Genomic DNA, 27,577 nt, shown 5'->3' with positions numbered 1-27,577 from the left:
TTAGTGTGAAAAATCGGTTTTTGGACGCGTTTATTATCGTTATGTACTAGTGTAAGCGCGTGTTTCTGTTGTCGTTTTGTTATTATTTTTAAATTAAGATTAAAATACGTGTCCGCTATTTGGATGTTTTTTTTATTGAAAAATAGTAAAAATATTCCCGTTCCTAAAAAACCGTTTACTATTTAGAGGTATTCAGTTCATTAGGGAGGGTCTTAATGTATATCTATATGGGACATTGTATTATATTTTAGTGATGACCAACGAATATTGGACTATAATAAGTTAATAACCAATATTAATGTTTTAAATTAATTATAATTTATATAGGCAGGTGTATATCAAATACAGGTTACTTAAACTAAAATTTATATTTTATGAATGTAAAACTTTAATTTAGAACCAAATAAACTTTGGGATCTTAAAATACAAAATTAATAAAATATGGACAATTATTTTATTTTTGATACTTACAACTTACTTATGGTTATAATTGGAGTTGTAATATATAGTCATATAAATACAATATATTTATGTGGTTCCTAATTATTGAACGATATTACAAACATTTGAAATTAAGTCAATGGCCACTATCACTAATATGTTTTATATTTTGTGTACCGTCAGTTTTTCCTCAACTTCTCAAATATACAAGCTTGTACGATATTGTTGAATTTTTGCCAAAATTATTATGCTAGATATATTTTATTCGAAAATGCATCCTGAAGCCACGAAAAACAATGTCGTTTTAGTCTATATAATAATATATAAATCAAATCACCATAAAAACATATACATATATAAATTATTTTATATTTAAATAGACACAGGAAATATATAGTTCGGTCACGTCATGAAACTAATCAAGCGCGCGCAGTCGTCGAACTTTACAATACTTTTATTATATATAATTAATACATCAAAGTGAGAAAAATAAAATAAATAAACAAAAAAAAGTATAGTAATAATGTAAGTAAGAAATAGTTTAAAATAAATGTGTTCAGTCAATCGAATAATAATAATAATAATAATATAATGTATTATGATTTATCAAGAAACATAGATATTATACATATGCTTAAATAATAATATTATTATATTACGTGTATTACATGAAAAATGTTAAAATATAATTAATTTTATCGAAGAGATAATCTGAAATCGTATATACTTGGTCGTCCACGGTATTATTGGGAGTCTTAAATTCTTTACCGGGATTCTGGTACATGTTACTGTTCATCGCATCGTCGTCGTCTACTAAACGGAACATGAAAAATAAATGTAAATTAAAAATAAATAAATACTACAAATAATGCATAATGTTAAGATTAAAATAATTTTTTAAAATTATTAAAAAAATTAAAATTTAATTAAAATCACATTAGTTTCTACGGTTTATTGGCGTCTATACGTCTATTCCAAGTATTACCCCTCCCAATAATTCAAATTTCGAATACAATTGCTAGATACATTTTTTTTTTTATTAAGACATTGGGAGTTTTGTTTAAATTTTTAAAGACAAAAAACTCTAATAATACTTTATTATATAAACATTAAATTATACATTATTATCATATTACATATTGTATTAGAATTAAATTTGAATTTAAAATAATTTAGCAAAATATAGATTAATTAATAGCGAGGTACTTAAATAAAATTAATATAGTTTGTTATATTAAACTATTCTAAAACAAATAATTTAATAATTATATGGTACTTAATTAATAACTTTACCAACCTAATTCGATTAGTTAAGAATTTTCCTAGATTAATTAAATACGATGGAATAAAATGACATATTTTTGAAAGATAATAAAAATCGTCTACTCTTTTGAATGTCATTTAACTTCTAGGTAATGTTAAAGAGTTTTTAAAAATAAAAATTAATATGGATTTTGTTTATCCAAATAGTTAAAAAAAAAAAATACCTGGAATTGTGTTATCTAAAATAAAACCAACGAATCCGGCGATAAATATTCCAGAGGACAGATACGCAATAACTACATCGTTGACAGTTTCATATTTGATGTTGGTGACATTACCTTGTACGGTTGAGATGTACTTTGGAATCGCCTACAAGTAAAACATATTAAAATTAAAATAAATAATAATTCATTCTTTAAACATCCGTTCATCAATTTTAACAGACGACCATTAAAATTAAACAAATTATATTAAAACTATAATTATTTAATACCAATCCAAAAAATATTGACAATCCGAGAATATACATGTTCCTTAACGAGTTGAGATTTATGAACTGTAGATTAGATAGCGCTGTATAAACAATACAAATAAATAAGACAATTAATTAAAAATAATAAAATAAATTAAAAATAAAAAAAATGTATTCGTTAACAGTCTTTTTTGTAGGGGGTTTTGGGTGTTGAACCCCTCCCCCTCGGCCGTATTTTTATCAAAAATATAATGTTTATTATATAGGAATACAATCATTTATTCGTGCGGTGAAATGTTTTCTGTTATGCCGTATTCACGTTATCGACTGCAATGGTGATAATCATTATCATTCAATTATTTTATTATTTTAACACGGTTGTAGATTTATTTTATTTTATTACTAAAAAAAACCCCACTAAAAAAAATCCTGGCTACGCCACTGCATTAAAGTGTATATACAATAGAATTCAACACTTATATACATTTTTCATACGCATTACACATAGGTAATATAATTTAAGCTATAAGTTTATAACTTATTAAATATACTTGCCTACGGCTCCGATCAACACAAGTAGCACGGACGTCATTGCACCAAGTACTGGATCTGGCAGAGTAATCAACAGTGCAATCAGCTTCGTAAACGTGGACAAGAAGATCATTATGCATGCTGCGAGTCCGATTACGTTTCTACTGCACACCTAAAACAACGCGATATACGCCAATGAGTATTATACAATTAATGTTATTACTTATAATATATTCTCAATGACTTATGAGTTGAGACTGATGCAAACTTCATAGCTTTTTCATTAAAACTACCTAAACACCTAGCAAAACTGTAGATACTTCTAGCTAATAATCACCATCCAATGATGCGATTATAAAAAATTAAAGATACGTAACGAGTTTATAAACAATACGGTCAGTCATAGTATGTTTTTTTTTTATACCGAAAACTGTTAATTATCTATAATATACTGTATGATATTTATAAAAGTTCAAATATTTTAGACTCATAATACTTAGTTTGATAATATATTTGTATAGATTACCTATACATAACCCTCTAAAAGTTTTAAAAAAATGATTCATAAAATATGACGTGGTAAAAAAGTTTCAGATGAATTAAATTATCTAAATTAATTGCTGAGTGCTTTTCTCATATATATTTTATGTCTTTTAAATTCTACGAACGATTTATTTGTGGGTGTATGTTTATTAATAATATTATATTGTGATAATGCTACAATAATTTAGCGCCGTTCGTATAGGCGAACTAAAGTACACTACAAGTATAAGAGTAGTTTAAGATAATATTGTAGAGGGATATTCCAGTTTCACTCAAGTGATAAATTTATTACCAACAATATTACACTATTATTATATCATATTATGATATAAAATGCAATTATTATCAAGCAAAATAAATAGGTGCTCGTTTTGCATAATAAATTAAAATAAAGGTATCAATAATATTACATTCATAGAATAACTTTTGTATTCGTAGTCCGTGTTCGTAACGTTTAACCCAACGACCGTATATGATATATTTATTAAAACATCACGTGTACAATTTAATTTATAATAGTGATTATTTTTTTAGAATTATTATGTGTAGAAACAAAATAAAATGTATTCTCGTTTTAACGACGTTTTAAATATGGTTGTCAGCTAAAGCATCTATCATTTGTAATTATTATTTTGTAATAAATTAATTAGGTACGTGACTTTAATTACTTTAGATATTGTAAGATACAGAAAATGCAGCAAATGGATTGAAAAGTATTTAAAAAATATCATATACAAGTTGGAACTATAAATATTTTAACATTTTTAACAGTTTAGTGCATATGTTAATGCACCAACAATATTATTAAAAAGCTGTTTTATGTATAGTTACAAGTTATAACTTTGTATTGAGCATTGGCCACGTATAATTAAAAACCCTAAATATTTAAACTGCAAGGACTAGCTACTAGCACGTATATTTATGTATATTATCGTATCGTTCTTGTATACATATTATACACAAATATATTAAGGAATTAAAATAATATAAGAAATTACAGTTTGCAATCGCATATGCCTATTTATACCATATTTTATTTTTACTAAGTTTGATAAACATTGACCTATTCGATGCTAATATATTATCACACAATATTAAAGAAATCAGTCATTATTTATTTGACCACATATACATAATATGTTTGTTAAGTAATATTAATAGTAAGATTATTAAAGTGTTTAAAAAAACATTAGCTGACTAAAATTACTCAAACAAGTAAAATACAATTTATGGATCTGTTCTTTTTTTTTTAAAAACAAGTTTGCTTTATATCGTATCGCGTTCGTAAGTATAATTAGAATTATTATTACTATAACTTCAACAAGCATCTTAAAAGTAAACAAATATAAATAAATAATTATCATATAAATTATATTGTGTCTATTGAAATATGACATAAATTACTACACATAAAATACACCATGAGGATAGAGTCTCAAACTGTACTCCATAATACCACAAAAAACAATAAATATTATGTTATTCTATTGTAACATATCGCGATAAGTGATAACCATTGACATGGATAATGATACGATTATATATTATAATAATTACATATAAATGCTTATTGGTAGATAATACTGTACAGTTTCGTGTAATTTTAGATGACAATTATAATTTATATACTCACGGTATACAAATATACAATTAATTCCAATGTACGCTGGTATACTGTATACGATGAAACTCGAGACGAACAATTTATTTTCAAACGAGACCATTGAAAAGGCACAAATTGACGAATCAAATGAACGTGATTAACGCGAGATAATAATTTTTTTAACAGATAACTACCATAGGAGCGTTTTTTGCCCCTCTTCCGCCATACTAAACCCTGATTTACCCATAAGTAATAATACAATCTTACAATAACTTTTTTCGATTACGAGTACCTAATACTACCAATACATAATTGTTTATTATACATAATATTATATTATTTATATTACACTGAATATAATTAGTATATAAGTATCTAAATATTTGGTTTAAAGGGAAATTTAATATCCACTCTATTTGCCCAGATATCCATAATATATTTTAAGTTTAAACTTTAAACGATATAATGAAGTAACACTGAGCTGGTAACTTAGGTAGTATTATTATTATTAGTATACATACTCGGGTGATGCCGATATTTCCCACATTTTCGCTGGACGAGCTGACGCCAGAACCTGTACCCAGGAAACCGGCAAAAATTGTACTAATACCTTCGATGCCGATACCCCGACTTACCGCATTCTTAGGAGGCTTTGTTAAATCTGAAACAATAAGCCACCGATATACATTCAATGTTATATGCTTTTATGAAGTATTACGTATTCGTATGTCTATATTATGATTGAAGATGTATTGTTAACACATTTTATAGATACTAACTACTAACCATATTTAATATATATATAAGTATATAACAATTAACATAATATTATTGTATAGACGCGAGGATTTTTGTTACGGGGCGTGATGCAATTTATATCAGTTTACATATAATATTAAAAAATTGTATATCATTGGTTATTTTCTCAATTAATCTAAGATCTTTATAATATGTTTCGTTATATTTAATATGCAAAATTATCTTATTTTTAAAAATTTTTCTATTGTTAATATTATTTTAATTTCTAATGTATTCATCACTTTAGTTTGCTAATTATATAATATAAATTATGTTTTTAATTATTAATATTACTCTCTATCTCTTAACACAAGCTAATAGCTTAAAAGATATAGATAATCATATAAGATATCTGAAATTATTTGTATTCTATATAATTTATGATGATTAAATAAAAAAAAAAAAAAAATATAGATCTCAGACATCATTGAGAAGTATCGTGGTCTATCTATTATTTATTTAATTAGAAAAATAAATAAACTATAGAAAAATATTTCAGTAAAATTTCTGTAAAATGTATTGACTTGCTGTATAAGCAAACAAATTGAAAACAAATTAATGAAGAACAGCTGAAATGTATTTAATTTGAAACAACCACTTGCGAATACAATTGCTTTATAGTAGGTGATCAACTGTTGATGTGTTTATTTTCTTAAATTCAAAAAAAAAACAGCAGTTATCATTAATCTTAGTAAGATAAGCAAGGAGTACGCTAAAAATAGTAATATATATATATATATATCATTTTAAAATAATATCATTGTATACTCACTGGAAAATCTTGCACACGTGTAATAGTTAGCTACTGACTGTACGATGTTAGCGAAAATCGCGGGTAGCATGGCTAATACCGACGTCAAGCTAAATGTCGGCCGACCCCATTGAACTAAAAGAGAACACATCGTAGATAATTAATAATAACCTCGTATAGACGTGAGTATTCATATAATTCGCATCACAAATTGTGAGCACAAACAGAGCACAAACTATTTTTTCTCCTATTTAGTGAGGTAGTGGTATATTGTACCTACCAAAATTGCAAATTATGTATTATAGAGATAGCTTTCTAGATTATATAGATTTCCATCAGACGTGAATCTAAGGCATAGGTGAAGATTTGATTAAATTTTAGGGGAGACTATAATTGGCAATATTATTGCAAAATAGGTATCTATTTATTACTTTGAAAAATGTTCAATCATTTTATGGGGAGGAGGCTAAGCCCCATCAATCTTCGCCTATGATCCAAGAAAGAGGGCTAAGAAACTCTAGTCCCTCCCCTTTGGAAATATTATATATATATTATGTATGTATATTCATATAATAAAAAAATATTACATAGGTCTTAAACTCTGTTAATTTAAAATATAAATAAAAACCTTATTTACATAATATCATTTATAATCTATCATGTACCTAGTAAAATTATAAAAGTATTTTTTCTGAAAAATAATTAGCCCTGCCCCCGGCTTACAATTTCCATGCCTAATCTCCGTTCAATAGTTAATGTTTTACATGGACCCAAAAAATAAAAGAATTTAAATTTAAAAAAATATCCTCTATAATATAGTCATTATTATAAAAAAGAAATATGTTTTGTTGCTCTGTACAGAACTCTCAAATGTTGAAACGAATTCCCAATAATATTTTATTACAAGGATAAGGTAATCGGAACATTGGTGCGTTGCGCAATACTCCAGTCTTCGATTCTGTGTTTGTCGGGTCTGTTGGCAATATAATATTCCTGTGAGTCAGGTAAACACACGCGATCCACATGATGCCCACGCTGAGTAATATCTGGTTAAAAATTTTAAATTAACAAATAATTAGTGACAAAGTACATCGTATGCAGTAGATAATTCCCATCTCACCGAAAATAGTGCGAAAATTTTTAACCGAACTCTGAACAGTCCACCTTGAGACGAGTAGACTGGCAAGGAAATGACGACTTTTCGCAAATATTGTGAGAATAATGTTAATAAAAATAGTGTTCTGTAAATACAATAAAACATATATGATTTAATTTATGATTATAGTTATTTGAGTTTTTCGATCAGTCTTAAAAAGAAAATAACTAATTATTCGTTTTTATTGCTAAATAAACGATACGTTACACACGCTAATATTATTTATAGGTTTAATATATATATTATTTATTGCAAAATTCACGATTAATCTAATAACATATGTAAAAAAGTAAACTGAGCACAGCATGTATAGACGTACATTCATTCACTGATACCGTAATTTGATAGTATATTTTTTTATAATGAAATACTAATATAAATTCAAGAATATGAATACTTACATTCTATCATACACAATTAAAATTGATAAAAATACTCAAGATTTATTATAAAAATTATTTGACTGATTTCTCTTTATTCAAATGATAGTGAAAATTTGAAATGTTACATAATGAAATAATTAATCATCTCTTTTATATTTTTTCTGTTTATGTACAAATGTTTTATCTGTTCATTTTTTTTTTTTAATGGTTTTATAAATAATCAAATTATTTCAGTTACAAATAAATTAAATGACCTAGTCTGATTTATAGATTTTTAATTTAGGCTATTGGAATTATCTCTGATGGTCTCACTCTTAAATGTTCCATAAGAAACAGTGATTTTTTTTTAATATAATTGGGTATGATATGAAAGGTTACTTGTGTGTAGCGCTGTTGATATTTTCTTTACTACTAAAAAATAGACATTCGGAAATATTGTTCACAGTATTTCAATGAGTTTAATGATTTTTACACAATAATATCGAATGCTATACGATACTGAAAACCCTAACTTGCACAACTCGCATAGGTTATAAAGCTATAATTATATATTTATATATTTATTAAAAAAACGATCATTAATTTTGAATTAAGTAGAGGTATTAAATACAGAATCGTAAAAAAAATATATCATTGAATTAAGTACTTACATTTCAATATTATTGATTATAATAAATTACTTATTAGCTATTCTAATGGAATCATAAGAGTTTTTAATGGAAACGATTAATATGTTTAATTTTAAACATTAAAATATTATTATTAAGAATTTTATCATTTTATTGGTTGTATCTTGTATAATATATTAAAATAAGAATTACATTACAATCCTATACTCAAACGTTTTTTAATGGATGTTTGACGTCTCGTCGTCGTGGTATTTTTAACAATAAAATACGACCAAAAACATTAATCACAATGTGTCGATTTGCCTGGTTTCTTTTTTTCGATTTTTGGTGTCACGATGGTGACGCATCTTATTACTTTAAGTATAATAGGTAACTACTAAATAAAGTAAAATATAATTTAATATTTTATGTTAAAATTAATCTTACATGATGGCTGTGGTCCAATTTCCCGACATTAGAAACACTCCTTTTTCGATGACCGACAGCCCTATGAGGCACATGGTTGGCACTACGGTCAGCGGCGTGATGTACTTCAGTGATTTTCCGATAAATCCTGCAAAATAAAAACGATAAAAAAAAATATAACGCTCAACATATAATATTATTATAATTTATTTGATTTATATAATATATATATATTATAACCTAGGGTATAATTGTATAAACAATAAATCCGTTCTCGTAACAAGGACACGATGGATTATACAACAATAACGCAAAATACGTGTATCGTATTATTTTATTGACATTAATTATAATCAATGGCATTATTTATACTTTCTTGCCCCTATCACCAATATACATATACCTATGCTTTATTTTAATTTAAAAAAAGTGTATGATAAGTGATAAGGGAGAGATAGAAATTTAAATATATTTAGTTAACATTACTATAAAATCCCGTTTAGTATAATATAAAGATTGTTAATTTTGCATATATTGATTATTGTCAACCACATATTATAAATTACGATATAAAATCAAAACTAATATTCTTTGTTGTTCTTTTTTTGTTCAATTAAAAAAAAATAAAAAAAAATTGTTCAATGACAATCTTGTTTTATGAAATAAGACAATAATTAATATAATATAATTCATTTGTGAATTGTTTATTTTTGTATTATTTTATAGCTGATGTTAAGGCGTTATAGTAAGTGGACCATAGTCCAAAATTGAACCATCATCTACACCAACACATTATTATTCTTTAATACACCGTTTTAACTTAAAATGTTTTCATCATTTTCAATAATAATAATTTTATATTTAATTTAAATTTATGAAACTCTAATAGGTACTTTTATATAAAAAAACGCAAGCGTAACGGGCAGTGCCATTGAAAATCCAATATTATAACTAATAATTAAATTCGTAATTTTTAGTTTTGGATAAAAAAAATAAAGTAATGCTATAATGACGACAGATTTATGTTTCTGAATCCCGTTAATTAGTTTATTTTAATCTCCAAAACTCTAATGGAAATTATTTTTCAACTCCGGAGTCCTGATTTATAACATACATATTATATTTATCTATGATATATCTTAAATATTATTCTAAATCTGAGACATGATCTTAAGGCATTTGAAGTAAGATGGTGAGATATGGAAACTTTTTTCGATGTACCAGGGTCTACGACAGGTAGAGGACAGGGCGCTGTTCATATAAATAATAATTTATAGGAATTCGTGCTTATATAGCACAGAGAAAATAAATTGAATATAATATTGTTGTTGACAACGTTATTGACATTTTTAAAAATAAATATGATTTATTAGACTTGAAGGCACGTTTTTTAAATAATTAAAATTATTTATATATATTTATGTATTATTGCTTATTGGTAAAAAAGAACATATAGTAGCAGAACTTTTAAAAATAGTTACTGTGACTCGTATATTTAATTACTACATTTTTTGTCATACATTTTGACAATTAAACTATTAACTATTAACTTTTTTTTCAAAGGTCCTATAATATTCGATTTTGATGCCTATCAAAATCAATTTTTACAACATCCTAAAAATAAAACGTTTAAAATATTTTAATTGAAATATCAAGAAATATTTCAATATTAAAGGTGTATTTTAGTGTATGACAAAAAAAAATATTTTCATAATTAATTTAAGAGAATAATAATTTATCAACTTTTCAATAGTTAACTTAGATCAATATTTTTTTTTTGAGGTGAAGATATATAGAAATATATAGATGTATCTTTAACAATTAAGCCCCTCACACATCATATAACATAGTCTCACCTGTAGTTATTATTATTTTTTTGTTTGGTGACGAAGGTTAGGTTATTAGCTGGTGAGGTCTCCAAATTACAGGAAAGAGGTTCAATATTGAATAAAATTCATAAAGATAATATATAGATAAATTATATTGTACGCACACAGTGCTAAGGTCATATCGTATTTTATTAATATTATTGTTGACGCCATACTTAAACCTGTCTGGACTTCTGCAAATTGGTTATCAGCAACATACAATTAAAATGTTTGTTATAACAAAGTGTAACATGCGGATGGACACAATGTGTCGCCAATAATGATAATATAACGATCTGTTCAACCTTTACATATTGGACATATATGACCTATAAACAGGTTATAGTCTATAGGTAAGAAGATGATTTTCTAAATCAATGAATAAAAAACCAAGCTTAAGATAGTGTTGTGGATAATATGTAAGAATACTGAATATGTACATATTTATTATATTATTGATGATAAAAAAAATATTAATGTTTTCCGTTTTTCGATTATTACCTAGATATATAATATTAAATATAAACTATATATATATATGAGCCACGCCTATAACTTTGAATAATTGAAGATTTGTCTCAGTCTAATAATAAATTTTACTAATTTAAAAGAAAAACCGATTTACAATAATAATTTATTCACAAGTTGGAGCATTGTTATTATCATATTAGTATTAATAATCAATATTTATATAAAAGTCAAGACGATCAATGATATTAAATCTTAATAATATCATTTAATATGTTCTGTATATAACTAGAAATAATATGTGATGACTAATATTACACCAAAAGATTACTTATATAATTAAATATGACGGGAATGACCAAAGGACAATCAACAAAAAAATAATCTACCAAATTAATATTTATTTTAAATGGATAATAAATTATTATTTGGAGAAAACCTACATTTAAACTCGTAATTTTGATTTAAAAAAAAGTTAAAAGAAACTGGTCAAATGTTCAAGTTTATTTACTCAATTATTTGTACAAACAATGATCCTGTATTCATCAATGAAACTTGGCCGATAATAAAAATAATAAATAAATTATTATACACAGACTGCTTTGGTTAAAATAAAAATGTTTATTTTTGTGTACCTACAAAATATTTTAAGTTAAGTTAGGCAATTTATGCATACATATTTTAAAAGTTATATTATGATATATACAACAAGGTACTAATAATCTGCTTGAGGCGTATACTTAGGCGGTGGAGAAACATGGTATACTTATACTTTTTTAATATCATTAATTATTTTATATACATAATCTGTATGTGCGGATAAAATAAGAGTGAGAATTGAGTAAAATTATGAAAGAAACCGGTCATTGATAATAATTTCTAATCGGTTTTCTTTTTTATTTATTAATTAAAAGATATTAATTTAGCAAGTGGTTCCTGTATACATAATCTATGCTTTAAATATTTTGGAAGATTACCGGAATGGCAGGATTTTCATCAGTTGCGATAAACCTTGGACTTAGGGCGAAAGTGAGAAAAGCTTGGAAGCTATTATAGATTTTTTGGTTTTTCCTGTAGTTTTTAGATACTAATCAGAATAAAAAGTGTGATTGGATAAGATATATGTATGCTGGGAAATATATTACATTTCTTATGGTACTAATTTTAAATAGGTAACTACATTTTTTTGAGATTGGAAATTTTTGTATTTCCTTACAATAATTATTATTAGTCTAGTTTGATTTTAGGTGGGATTTGTACATGGGTAGTTTAATACCTTTATGGCTATATGTACTTAAACTTTAAAATATATAATACTATACAGCAGTATTCATGTTTTCATGTATAGCGTGTACACAGGATAATTTTTTTAAAGCTAAATAACAATTTTAACGTATTTTAATTGTTTTTTTTTTTATATAATTTGAAATCATTTACCTTAAAAAACATCACCGTATATACGAGGCGATAACGATCATGCTCACTCCTTTTTACTAAAATTATATTTTATTCAAATTCAGATTCTTTAGTTATATTCTTACCAGAATAGCCCAAAAACATTTGAATGATACCGGTGATGATCATAGCGCCTTGAATATCACGAACGCGTAAATTCCATTCTAACGTCCGGGCCTCGGGACCCATCGTGAATAGATCAATGTTGCTATTACATTGCCATTTAGGTAGTTCCAATATGGGTAGCGTGCAGAACAGATACACGAATCCACTGGACTGCACAATCGGGAGCCTATTTAATATTATATTTATTATTAAATAGTATCATAAGAATGATATGTTATATATACATTAATAAATCACGTTAGGTACACTTAATACAATACATACCTATAATGATATAAGTATATATATGTATATAATATTTATAGAGAGATTTTTTTATCGTAAGACATATGAAATTTCATAAAATAATTTAACTTAACCTATATCAGTTATGGGAAACTTTAGTGCTGAGGCTATACAAAACATATTTGGGGTAAGGGGGCGTTATTAAAAATGTAGATTCATACTCTAAATTGACTAAAATAAAATTGTCTTATATAAAATACTGCAATTGAGAGGAAGTTGGTTTAGAGTTTTGAATGTTTTGGTAGAAATACAATAACTATGTAGTTATTATAATTTTTTTTTCTTTTTTCATTACATTTTAGTTTATGGTTAAATAACTAAATATGAATATAATAACATACATAATACATTTTGCTTACAGGAAATACTTTGTTACAAGAGTATATAATTGTAAGACAATTAAATATATATTATCCAATCACAATATTTAATTAACTTGGATAAAAATATGTGTATAATTAATAATAAAGTTAACTGAACAAACTACACAACAATTGAATTTTTCCAGAGCATATTCAGTGATGGTTTCCATCAAATTTGTTGAGTATACCTATATAGAGTTGAGTACAATTTTAACAATTTCAATTGAAAACTTTAGAATGTAAAAAAAGGTTTCCGTTGATCATATGACGTGATTTATAAAATAATAATAACTTCATGGTAAAAATAGATTTGGTCTTTTCAGTTCAACGTCATTATCATAACATTGAATATGCGTTTTTATAATTATTATTATCGAGTATTACCAATTAATTATGTATTATTTTTATCATAGATTCTATTCAACGAAAAATAACGAACGCTTTCATAAATCATAATCATACCTATCATAAAGACATATTTTATTTTATTTTCAATAAAGAATTAAATCGTTCACTACAAAAACAATGACTATTTTTTTTTTTTTTTTTTTGTAAATTCATTGAGAATTGAGAGTTTATGCAGCTAATATACCTATATTTTTTTAAAAAGAACTTGAGAGTACACCACTAACATTTTAGATATGTACCTAACGTTAGATGGTAAAAAAAAACTAAATTTTGAAGGGAAATAAATATGTCACTTATTTATATATTTATACAAGCTACCCTCAACCTATAAATATTATAATTTTATTAGTTGGCCAAAATCTATGATCGATAAAAATAATTAACATATATTTATGCTCACCTGACACCCAAAATGGTCTGTATCCCCGTACTGAAACCTGCTACCATGACAGCCGTGGCCAGCAAGTGCGCGCGTGCCGGATCCTCAGGTAAAATGCACAGTTTTGGTGCCAAAATATTATACACGAAGATCAAACAACTTAAAGTGGTTACCACGTTCTGCAAAGCGTTTATAACAATAATGATAAATACATATTTGTTGTGTGTCCTTGCTTAGTTTATATTTTCACACATTATAAATATGTACTTATTATACTATAGGAATAAGTCATAATTACCTTCTATTATAGGTATTTCGAATTAGGCACTTAGTTATACATATTGCCGATGTGTTAAATATTAGATTATTATTAAAAATCTGTACCAATATGATTGTTAATTAGACAAAATTTGGTAATTATTTGATAGTTTTAAGTTGTAACGTTTTATCCTATTAAAATAAACGATAAATTATTTTATTTTATAATACCTATTTTTACCTGTATGGCCAACAGCGGTGTTAAGTACGATGGAGGGTTTACGTTGATAGCGTATGTCAGACAATCGTCGACAGGTTCGCTATTCTCTGGCTCGTCCTCCAAATCGAACGGCATTTCTAATGCAGTGTTGTTGTGATCTGGTGCCACTTTGATCACGTCCATGACAGGAAAATAATTATATTGTGGTGATTTCGTCTTTGATTGCCTGCAACTGGACTGCGAGAAAATCGTTTTAAAATTTTAAAATCTAAGTCGTTCGCAGGCCCCAGAAAACCGATGTCCAATATTATATTATATTCTAAACCTACTACACACACAACTGCCGACCAACTGAAACGGCGATTACAATACTATATACTTAATAGGTATACTGCTCCACATAACATATACTAATCGTTGTACGTCTGTATTGCAATAATAATAATAATTTATACCCACCCATTCACCCATCCTCTCAACACGATTTAAAACATTATCGGTTTTAATATTATTTATCGGATTTATCCGAATCAATTAAATACACACACAAACACACACACGTTGTTCGGTCCATCAAGCTTATCGTTGCACATACTATTATTGTTATATTTTTATTTCTGATGATCTTTGCCCGCGTTCCCTAATACAGCTATAGACTATAGTGATGCGTCTATCAACAGCTTCAACACCTCTTGGGTACACACACAATATATGCACAGGCGTATATATCGATTGCGCCGAAATGACCTTTTACCTGTAAGAAATCTATCGATTGCGCTGCGTATCAACTCCGCCGAAATTTTGTATTTATTGATTCCGTCAGTTATCAACCCGCTGAATATTTCTAAATTATTTATTTTAATAATAACAAAATGTAAAATGTAATATGTAATATGAAATTAATTTGTAGCTCACTAGTAACAAAATTACATTGCTGAAGTAGAGCATTACATGAGCATATATAACTTGAACTTAATAATATGCGTAGCTATAGCACATTATCGCGTCGGTTTTTATATATCTTAATCCTTAATCAATATAATCCATAAAGTTGTATCAAAAAGAGACATATATTACATTATATTGGTATTATTAGAAAAAACAATTCAAACATTGTAGTCTACAACGGAAAATATAACACAATAATTATAGTGAATTATACATAAATTATACAAAAAAAGCAATTTAACACAAAGCAAAATGTATTAAAATAGTAAAATAATAAAATTGAAATACTTAGTTTTTTACAAAATGTTTTACAAGTTATTTAGATAACGCCAAAAAGGCAAAAATAGTACAGTAAAAATAATAAATAATAATTAGTGTATTGTAGTGTTAAGTTGATTTGATACCAGTTGTATATATTTAAATCGTTAAATCTAATCATTTTTTTTATTAAAATAATCGTTAAAAATTGTTGATATATATTTTTTTTATCTTTATAAATAATTTTAAATTATATTGTTACGAGTGAATTGCAAATTAATTTTATATTAATTTTCAGCTTTTTACATAATGTTATTATTTAAATAAATAGTTTATAAATATTCAGTGGATTGATAACCGGTAGAGTCAACATATAAAAAAGTTCGACGGAATCAACATAGAAAAATATCCGGCAGAATTGATAAAACACCACATACGTGTCTAAATAGTAAATAAGTATATTATTATTACATATAATTTATTCTAATATTTATTAATTATTAAATAATATATTGTATTTACGTGCTCATGTCCACACTCTGTAGGAGTCTTTTGCTTGCTCTGTCGTCGGTGATGGACTGCCATCGATTGGGTTCTATCAAACTCCCATTTAATGCCATTCCCCATAACTTAGACTTAATTATTGTTTTGTAAATGTTTTACACAACCACGCGCTGTAATTGATAGATATCTAATTTTATTTTAACGACACAAATAAAATAATAGAATAATATTAGCGACTACTCATATGAAATCATGGGAATCGTTAAGTTTTCGCTGTTTGTAGGTACATCTTATACTGCAGTTTGCAATAATTTATAATACACACAATAATGGTATAATATCGAATATAGTTTATGAGCTTAGTAATAATAATATGTCATAGGAGATATCATATTATGTGTGTGACACACAATATAAATAATAATTACAATTACCTTATTTATTACTCATATATCCTGTTTTATTAATAATTTAGAATTTTTTGTTTTTGTTTTTTTATTATTATTTAATGGGTTTAACATCTCATCATAACAAAGTGTCTAGCAAGTCAATTAATTTTTTTTTACTTGTTAATGTTTGTAAATTTATTTATGCATTTACTTACTGTACTATCTTAATATTTGAAAACCAAAACTAATATTTTTTAAATTTTTGTTATTGCTTATGCTAATTACATCATAAAAAAAAAAACAATAACATTTTTTTTAAGTTGAATTGTTGATTTACACAAAGCATTGATATACCAAGTACTTAGACTTTACTTTAAAGTTTAAGCTAAAGGTTGGTAGAACGGTACACATTTTATAAAAAGTTGGTGAATATGTATATCATATATAAACAAAAATAATTCAAAGAGTGATTTATTTAAATATAAAACAAGTTGGAGACATCATATAGAAATAATTCAAGATTTTATTTATACATAATTATGATGAAACAAATCACGACTAGAATAAATAAATATTATCATGGATTTTTTTGAAAGACATTCATTACCTATATGACATCAAAAAATTAATTTTTTTTGTAATTCAAAATTTAATTATAAGCCTAAATTAAAAGATATATTAAAATACGAGGAATTATTTAATTCGTAAAAACTAATTAGTAAATCATATATATATGTGTGTGTATGTGTAAAAAAAATTGTATATTAAAAGATAAGAATGTGATTTGTAGTTTAAAATTAAAAAACTTATTTGGAATTATCTTGGCCTAAATTTAGACCAGCTGGCCCTAAAAGGTTGCTAGCAGGTCCTGGTAAACCAAGCTGTTCTTGATACGATTTGAGAATGTGTTGAAAAGCGTTAACATCTATGTCAACAGGTTCAAAATCTTCCACATCTGAGAAATTATCTTCTTCAATGTCTTGACATTGGGCTGTAGGGTTTATTCTAACAGTTTTCTGTAAAAAAATTAATTAAAATGACAATTTAAAAGAAAATATATTGGTGGACACAATATCAATTACATACTTTTAGTTTGTTGGTATCATTTTTAGATTTTTTTACAAAACTACTTCCTAAAGATGTAGATGCAAGTTCTTTATCCATTTGAGCCATATAACTAGATAGGCTGGTCCTAGCCTGATTTCCTAAAAAATGATGATGAAAAAAACAGTTATATCACAGTGTATCACAAACATACAAGCAAATTTGTATTCAGCAAAATAAATTTTGTACTATTAATTTTAATACAATAGTGAATATATAGTGAAGATATCTTATCATTAAGATCAATAGATCATAGATTTATTGTTGTGGATTTTTATGACATAAATTGACATTAGTCAGTGTGCTAATACAAAAACAGTTGCATCAATTATTGTATATTTATTTGAAATAAATTACTTATTAGTCTTATAATATTACTTAAAATAGTGTAAGATTAATATCTTTATAAAACATGAGATATATTTTTCAATTATTTTCAATTTGGTATTATCCATTACTAGAGCGTAGATTTGTATGCATTTGCATATTTATTCTGGTTAATTGGATGATTTGTTAAGTGAGCATAACATTTATTTTGTGATATAAAAATTTAAAAAACGAAACTTTTTAGTGCATATTTTTGCATTTTTTTATTTTAAGAGCTATTTTACAATTTTAATTACATACTTTAATGTTTTGTTTGTTTTTTTTAGATATTTTTGAAATATAAACTATTGCCTGTTATTATATAAGAAAAAAAAAATTTTATTTTTATAGTTTCGATTAATATCAAAATAAATTAATAAATATATTTGTAGGTATAAACAGTTTTCCCAAATATGACCTTAGATCAATAATCAGAGAAATAAAATAAGTATAAAACAATTTAAATTGTAAATAATTAAAAACTTTTTTAAATATATTATATTAATTAAATGTTCAAAAATTAATTTTATTATTGCTAATTTTTTTATGCACATTTAAGATTTTTTAGCACATATTTAGTTGGTTTTTAATGCATATAAATCCGCGCTGTAATCATTAAATTTTTATATGAGAGAGACGTATAATAAATAAGTCTGTAATTAAAAATTAATATAATAATAAAATTTAAATGGCTGATTATAAAGTAATACAGTTCAATAATTCAATAGACGTATAGCAAATGTATAAAAAAATATATAAATGGAACTAATAATATTAATAACTATTTAATACCTGACATTGTGTCATCACAATCACTGCCATATGAATCCATGTCAGAACTGTTTGACTCATCCCAATTGTCTTCAGGAATTTTAAAATCTATAAACATTAACATTTTAAAACCAATATTATAAGTAATAAATTACAATGTATTTAATTTAAATTATTAAATTATACCTAAAATACTTCTGAGTGCAGCTTCATATTTTTCAGGTTCAAAATTTACACCACTTTTATCATTTATTTTCTTTTTCTTTTTATTGTATCTAACATTTACTGCATCTTTATCATCATTTGTCGGACGCATTACATCTGGTCCACAAACTAGTAAGTTAGAAAGTTTATTATCATCAGGTTTATCTTCAACATTTGAATCATCCGAATCATCGCTGTTAAATTGATTTAATTATTAGATAATATACTTTAAGTTTCCAAATTGAAATATCATAAAAGAGTTACAATATGTACTATTAGTTGCTAAAAATTAAATAGTAAGGTAATGCTAATGTGCAATAATGAATATTCTACTTCATCATGATCAATTTACACTTGCCTGAGATGATTTTTAGAAAAATCTGCTCCATTAATATCAGATGCTTGGTTCAAAAAGCTTCTAATCTTATCAGTAAAAGAAGAAGCAAAATTTGATGCTGAAGATTGTTCAGAATTTTTTAATCCAAACTTCTGTTCAAGAATACGATCTAAATCGGATGGTGATACATCTAACCATTTTTCATCATCAGCTGGTTTTAGATCTGAAGTACTATTTTTTAGCTGTAATAATTCTTGTTCAGTAACACCGTCTAAGATATTTTTAATTCTTTGACTAATTGATGGAGATGATAAATATTCATCTACATTTGATAGGTAATATTGCTTAGCTTGATCTTCTAATAGTTTGAATCCATTTGAACCTTTATATAAATTCTGTAACAAACATAAAAGTGTATATCATTTTATAACTTTTTGATTTTAGAATGTACCTGACAAATAGTAATATTTATATTTTATTTATTCATAAAATAAAACTGTATTATGGGTAATTTTATGTTATTTACTTATTTTCAAACATTTTAAACACTAAAACTAAAGTGAAATATGTGAATTATTAATTTATATTATTTATCTTTCACAATAAAAGGTATTATTAGAAATTAAAACAATTATTATTTATTATCATATAATTATTATATTATTTATACTGTATTTTAGAATCTGAGCAGAACAGTGTATTATTATTATTTTTTTTAAATTAATTTAATATATCAATACATCAATTAAATAATTATACATTTTTATTTATAATAACTTTTTAATAAGGCTCCAATAAAAATTACTTCTTTTAAAATAAATTAGTGTTATAGAGAATATTCTTATCTGTGTTTAATAATTGTACAAAGACATACATTTTAAGTTACAACTTAATAGTAGCAATTAACCCTAATAAAGTAATATTAAGAAGTGTACAATTAAAATGTTATTTAAAGAATCGTATAACCTTATAAAGCTTTAAACTAAATAAAATAATTAGTTGACAGTCAATAACTAAAATAAAATGTTATTGTTAATTTAATTGATATCAAACAAGTTTTACAAATTAATTTATACAAACAAATATTTGTTACCTAATCTCTTTTAAGATAAAATTATAATAAAAGATTTATACACATTAGAAAATAACTTAGAATCAATGGTCAAATAATTTCATTTTAAAGAAACAACTAAAAAAAAATTGAAAATTGAAAACATAAATATTGATATCTTATTTGTATAAATTAAAATTAATTGTTACTTTAAAATATCCTTTGTCTGCCAAAGAAGATTTGTAATGATGCCAACGTTTGTCATAGGTCAAATCCACAGGCGTGTCACTGACAGTTGATTTTGCTTGACTGACTAATATTTCAAATCCACAAGCCTTAATAAAAAATAATCATACAATTATATATAAATAAAACACACTTTATCAACTATAAATAACTATATAATATACAGAATATAAAAAAAAATGATCAAAGGATGTTAAACCTGCATGTGTTATCTCTGTCTTACTAATGTAGATCATACCAAATTTGCATTCAGCAGAACACATTTTGTGATGTTAGCTTTAATATTAGAGTAAATTTACCTATTATTAAATTTAAAGATAAGAATATTACCTAAAAAATGTTATATGCTTATATTGATATTATCATTTTAAAGTGAGTTATAGCTATGTACAATATTAAAACTTTAAAATATTCATAACTCACTTTAAAATGATAATATCAATAAAAGCATATGACATTTTCTAGATAATATTCTTACCTTTAAATTTTATAATAAGTAAATTTATTCTAATATTAAAGCTAACATCACAAAATGTGAATTTGCTATGAATCATAACAAATTATAAATACCTTATTAATTTGTAAAATTTGAATTTATTTATTTCCTATAAAATAAGGTTGAGAATAATAAACTTGTGGGTAAAAATATTATTTCTTGTTTAGCTCGAAACCTAATTAAAAATGTACTGATTTTCTTAATCTTATTATTTTATTGAAAAATATTAAAAATTGCTAGTGTCAACCCCCCCCTACCCAGGGCGGCACGTTGCTAAAGTTCTGCCTCAGGATAAAAAATGGCTCGGTACGGCTCTGGCTATGATCTACATTAGTAATATTGAGACAACATATGCGGGTATAACATTCTCTTAGAAATATATTTATAAATTGATATTATAGGTATAGAAATAGGCATTTTAGTTCTTCCACTCTACTGTGTTATAAAGTTATAAACAAATTAAATACATACAATTTTATTTTTCTATTTGCATTTTTTTATTAATACCAAGAACAACAAATTTTGTGTTATTATTTATAGTTAAAATTCAGTTTTAAATATTATTTAGTTAGATTTTATTAATGAATATAATATAAAATACCTAATATATTCATGTTCAAATTTTCCAATTAAATTGTTTTATTTAAGTAAAAATAAAATGTATCATACTTACGATTCTTATTCCTGTAATTTGTGCTTTGTGGCGCAAATCTGATGGTTCAGCTAAATCCCAACCCGTCCTCTTTTCAGGAACGTATTTTTGTTGAATAAGCATAGCATACAAACATTTGGTCATGGTCACAGCACACATTACTCTATCTTTAGGAGAAAAATTTCTAAGAACATAACAAATATAATGATTACCGATGTCTATAATATTTTATTACAAAATTAATTACTTCATTGTTTGGCATGCTTTAATGTCCAACATATCTCTATGACAAAATGCTAAAACGGCTGGTGCTATTAGACTAGGTTGATGTTTTAATAAGTATGCTACACCTACAGGTAAATAAGCATGACAGCAATGGAGATTTTCTTTAATTTTACCTGGATAACTGAAAGTTAAAATAAGGTCAATTATTTGAAGTATATTTAATTTAATTTGTATATTTTTACCCATGTAAGCGCAATGATATTGCAGAGTTGACTTCTTGTGTAGCTATAGTGGCAGTAGGATACTTGGTGATCTGTTCCAATGCTTGTGAAACAGTAATTGATTTTCTTCTATTTGAACTAACTAATGGGATAATATGAACATCGCCGTCACTTATGTAGACCTTTTAAAATATTTAATAAATTAGTATGAATAACATTATGTAAGTTTTATCATAAATAATAATCGAATGAAATTACCCTCTGATCGCAGTTGTCAGGATTTGCCCAATTTGGTAAACACTCTGCAGCCTCTATCAATAGAAATTCTCCGTCCGAATCTACGACACTAAACATCGGAATGTAAAATATTGAAATAACAACAAATTAAATGCACATACCGAGCAACCAGTTCAGGATACTCCTTTGTAATCTCTTTCAGCAAGTATACAATGAACCATTCGTCTTCAATGTTATCACCATAGTGGGTTACACCATACAAATGTGGTGGTAATACTTCTGGAAAACAGTAAAAGCCAACACGCCTGAGATCCATTGTACAATCACAGAATAGCTAGATTATATTTTATTTATTGTATGGGTTGTCTGATGTTTGGTTGAGTGGTTAAAAATGGGTAGATATTAATGGAAAAATATAGGGCAAATTAAGTTGTGATCACAATATATAAGAAATACCATCTGAAGTATCGGAGAATGACTGTCGTAGTTCAGCTGATGGACAAAACCGTGGTATCAAATTGAACCTGTCCTTATGCCATATATATTCTTCGGACAGCCGGTCGACTAACTCCAATGCCTTAGTGTTCAAATGGTTAATGTGTTTCACCAGTTCTTCGGCATCATCCTCACTATTGTCCGATCGTACGAACAGAAAATACTCGACATAATCTTCATACCTCACTGTTGTTACTGCACTGTCCATTTGGAATCAATGAGTGGTGTGACTGGGAAAATTAGTATTTTTTTTAAAGAATTGTTATATAATATATATTTTTTAATTTAAATGTTCAAACTGAAACAGTGAGACACGAAGTTGCAAAGACCGCTGAAGACTGAACAGTGAACTGTCCAAGTTACAGAGCACACACACACGCGCCAATGATAATATTGATAATAATTGATAATAGGGGAAAATGTAGTATTGATAACACAGACTATAGATATCTTAGTCCGTGCATAATATATACTCACTGAGATAGATAACAACTACTGGAGTACGGACTCTGTTCCGAAAAACGAACTGTCGCATTGAGCGTTACCCCCACCACCGAATGACAAAAACCCATAGTTTATACACGCAACTATAGAGATAGGATGATTCGGTCACTGATTCAAAATCAATTTTTTTGAAATGTAACACATTTTACTGAACTATTCAATTTAATAAATTTTTATAATTAAAATTACACAGCAATACAACTGCGTTCCGGCGTACCTTACGAATAATTTGTTAAAGGGAACGCTCTTTAACCACATTTAGAGGTAGGGTAACCACTTTAACCCCTGACCCCTGGTATAACTTAATATAAGTAGTTCATACTAGAATATGTACTTTTAAAAGTTTGATATATTAAACTCTAGAATTCCCTTTCCAAAAGGAAAAAATAAACATAGAATTTGTACAAAATGAAAGATCATATGCAGAATCTGATTCAGAAAATAAAAATGACTTTGACATATTTTTAGATCAACTGAATAAATACACATTTAGGAGAATATGTTAATGAAATATTAAATTACATTTCTGGTTACATTGTTAGAAGTATTATGTCAAAAGTGGTGTGTGACTTTTGTTTAAGTATGTTAATGGAAAATCAATGGCTGCATGTTACTTGCGTCCCAGAAAAAAGATATATTTTTCAGGTAGTAAATGTGACCGGTAAATTGCGTTCCGTTTTGGGGACGCAAGTCAGCCATATAATTATTATCGATATTATCTTATAAAATCATTAAAATCGATAGTATCGTGTCACTAAAATCGATAGTTCATAAATTGTACTGTATACATGTGTGTGAGTGCGTGCGTTACTTACTTACAATGTAGATACAATTTATCTATGATAGGTACATTATGATAGTAAATTATATTAATAACTTATGTGGGTATTATTTTATGTGAAGAAGGTATGGGAACATGTATACATAATACATCATCAATTTCTATAGGTGGCGAAAAATTCAAGTTATTGGTTTAACTAATGATTTCAGAACTTCTACAGAAATCGGTAAATTTTTAAAGAGGTTTTTTGGACTACCTTTTTTACCTACTGAAATGGTGAGTGATGTGTTTGTGTTTGAGCTTATGGCCATTGCTCCAACTGGTTGTGAAGAATTTTCAGACTATATATTAGATAACTATATTTCTGAAAATTCTAAATTCCCTCCTCATGTTTGGTCTGAATGTTCAAATAGTATACAAAGAACAACAAATGCATGTGAAGCTTTTCACTCGAAATTTAATTCATATTTTTACTCTAGTCATCCACATATTTTCCAATTCATTGACGTCTTAAAATCATTCCAGATTAATACATATGTCTTAATTAATAGCGTTAATACTAAAAAGAAAAATTATAAAAAAAAAACATTTAAAATTAGAATACTTAAATAAACAAATCGAAAGTTTAAAAAAAAACGAAATTTCACTATTAAATTTTATAATTAACGTTTCATTTAAATTTCAACCAATATAACGTATATCATGACATGACAATTTATTATTACTACATATTATTATTAAAATTTATCATAACATATGATTTTTTTTATTATATCATATTATATTTGAATTGTATTATTATTATTATTATTCCGATTGAATTGAACTGATCATTTATTATATATTATATATTATAATAGCACGTCAATTTTGTTATTATACGGGTGCATAAAACACCACCAAAAATGTAAAAAAAAGAATAAAAGAAAATAATAAATAATTAAAATAAACCTATTATAGGGCGCCCCGTGAATAATTAATAATATATATAATACGATAATAATAATTCTAAGACCTTTACATAGGTCTCCGGTTACAACCTTTAATATAACAATAATTAACGCCTATATGTTAATAATAAAATAGTAAAATACAAAAGGTACATAAATAACAAAAAAAGACGACCTGGTTAGCGGCAGCTTCCTGGTAGACGGCGACACGTAGGTGATAGGTCCTTCACAGTTATAATATGCGTGCAGATACGTGAGTAGGGCCCAACCGTTAGAAAAAGACAAAGCCCAAAGGCTGTAGATCGCCGGACTGGCTGACGGTACGGCCACCGGCAGACGAGCTGTCGTTGGATAATGGAAGGGAGAGCTTGCTGGCCACTTATCTCTGCCATCACACTGTGGTGTCCGGTGCAAGTTTATATTGCTATATTGCAGCAAAATTGTTCCGCGCTCGAACAAATATTGAATATAAAATAATAACAAATCAAAAAAAAAATGAAAATATTATTAATATAATTCTTGAAGTTGTTAAAATTAACAAAATAATTTAAATTAATATTATATTTAAAAATAAAGAAATTTCTATAATTATTAGACTTGAGAATTGAAACCTTCTGTCACTAAAATATGTGATTAAAAGATATACCATAACCATGAGTTAAGATTTACTATATATTTAGGTATATCTTAATTCGTGGTCATAAAGGTAGTCATTGTGTTTGTTATATTATTTATGATTATTATCCAAAATTGCAAGTAATTGTGCATTTGTGCTTCAGTACTTATAACTTGTATCTCATTTGAAAGAAATTGAACAATATTTCCTGTTACATCAACGGATAACGTTGACTTTTATTGAATCAACATAACAGAAAATAATAAACATGGTAAGTCAATTTTTACGAAAATTAATTCACAAATTATTATCTACTGTGTTGTGTTCACTCTATTTTTTGGTTTTTAACTATTTTTAGGATCTCATCGATACTTTTTTCGGTAACTATTCCATTTTGGGGTAAGTTATATTTTTAATTTAAATACGAGAATATATCTGTACATTTACAATTAATCAACCTCTTAATAATTTTAGGGCTCACACTGCCAGACCAAAGAATTTCAAAGAAACTTATCATCCGGTCAACAAAACTTGAAAAATGTTAGAGTACACCCGAAATGATTTTACCTAATTAAACAAATATTATTTTCCACACCCTAAAAGTAGTGCTATATTTATATTTTATCACATCAGTTAAGGTGATATACATTTTTAGGTATTATATTAAGTAAGATAAATTATTTTGTATATCCCCATACAAAACCATACCGTGCTGGTATCAAACGAAGATATACTGAATCTATTTGTTCTCTCGTTGAATAGATTTTAGAACAGGACGTTTTTAGTTTATGAAACACTATAAATATAATAACCAACAATAATAAGTAACAAATTTGATTTAATTTTTTAAATTTAAAATATGTTTGACATAACCCAGGAAATTAACTTATCCACCCACTACTCAAGAAACAATGAAAATTTTGAAAACATATTATAGACTGATATTTGTATTTTAATCCTTTGATATATATATAATTATGTTGCCTTAAAAATATCAGATACCAACCACTGTTATAACGGTATACGGTTAAAAACTTTTTGTTTGACAAATATATTAATAACGTTTATACTCAAGTCATAAATGCCACAGTCGAAGTCGCTATTATTCCATCAAATTCAAATTATTCTACTATTATAGAAATACAAAAACTAAATTCAATTCGTAAAATGTTACTAAATATTCTGCAAAATGCTTTTGAGAAACAGAAATGTTACGCAGATAGAGGAAAAAAAGATATAGACTTCTATGTAGGCGACAAAGTTTTGGTAAAAATTAATGTAAGAAAAGATAAATTTGCAAATAGATATGAAGGCTCTTGTACAATAATAAAAACAATTAACCAAGTAACATATTTAATTGAGATAGATAAAAATGGAAAAAGACAAGCCGAGAAAAATCATGCTCAACAAATAAAAAA

General features: G+C 26.1%; 2 protein-coding genes across 4 annotated transcripts; both read right to left on the bottom strand.

The window, feature by feature from the left end:
- Positions 1-1,028: 1,028 nt before the first annotated feature.
- LOC113551690 (solute carrier family 23 member 2-like) lies at positions 1,029-16,928 on the bottom strand. Of its 3 annotated transcripts, none has more exons than XM_026954084.1 (13): positions 16,533-16,928; positions 14,826-15,041; positions 14,348-14,505; positions 12,853-13,058; positions 8,997-9,123; positions 7,523-7,643; positions 7,307-7,448; positions 6,424-6,537; positions 5,375-5,514; positions 2,732-2,879; positions 2,198-2,277; positions 1,929-2,073; positions 1,029-1,251 (listed from the first exon to the last, which is right to left on the bottom strand). In XM_026954084.1, exons 1-13 carry the CDS (start codon positions 16,635-16,637, stop codon positions 1,106-1,108), a joined length of 1,848 nt encoding a protein of 615 aa, XP_026809885.1. In that variant the 5' UTR covers positions 16,638-16,928; the 3' UTR covers positions 1,029-1,105. The 3 variants fall into 3 exon arrangements, with proteins under 3 accessions (XP_026809885.1, XP_026809884.1, XP_026809887.1); XM_026954083.1 differs by having other exon boundaries at positions 1,032-1,254; positions 16,533-16,923; XM_026954086.1 differs by having other exon boundaries at positions 1,032-1,254; positions 14,826-15,036; positions 16,533-16,923.
- Positions 16,929-17,414: 486 nt separating this feature from the next.
- Positions 17,415-23,681, bottom strand: LOC113553138 (protein ecdysoneless). The gene is made up of 12 exons (XM_026956311.1): positions 23,270-23,681; positions 22,975-23,092; positions 22,835-22,922; positions 22,598-22,758; positions 22,378-22,536; positions 22,152-22,314; positions 20,946-21,071; positions 19,707-20,080; positions 19,331-19,542; positions 19,166-19,252; positions 17,990-18,108; positions 17,415-17,919 (listed from the first exon to the last, which is right to left on the bottom strand). The coding sequence occupies exons 1-12, from the start codon at positions 23,514-23,516 to the stop codon at positions 17,710-17,712; spliced, it is 2,064 nt and encodes a 687-aa protein (XP_026812112.1). The 5' UTR covers positions 23,517-23,681; the 3' UTR covers positions 17,415-17,709.
- Between the last annotated feature and the right edge of the window lie 3,896 nt (positions 23,682-27,577).

The sequence above is a fragment of the Rhopalosiphum maidis genome, chromosome 2 (assembly GCF_003676215.2).
Source record: "Rhopalosiphum maidis isolate BTI-1 chromosome 2, ASM367621v3, whole genome shotgun sequence".
Classification (NCBI taxonomy): Eukaryota; Metazoa; Arthropoda; class Insecta; order Hemiptera; family Aphididae; genus Rhopalosiphum; species Rhopalosiphum maidis.
This window is presented reverse-complemented; position numbering and strand designations above follow the sequence as displayed.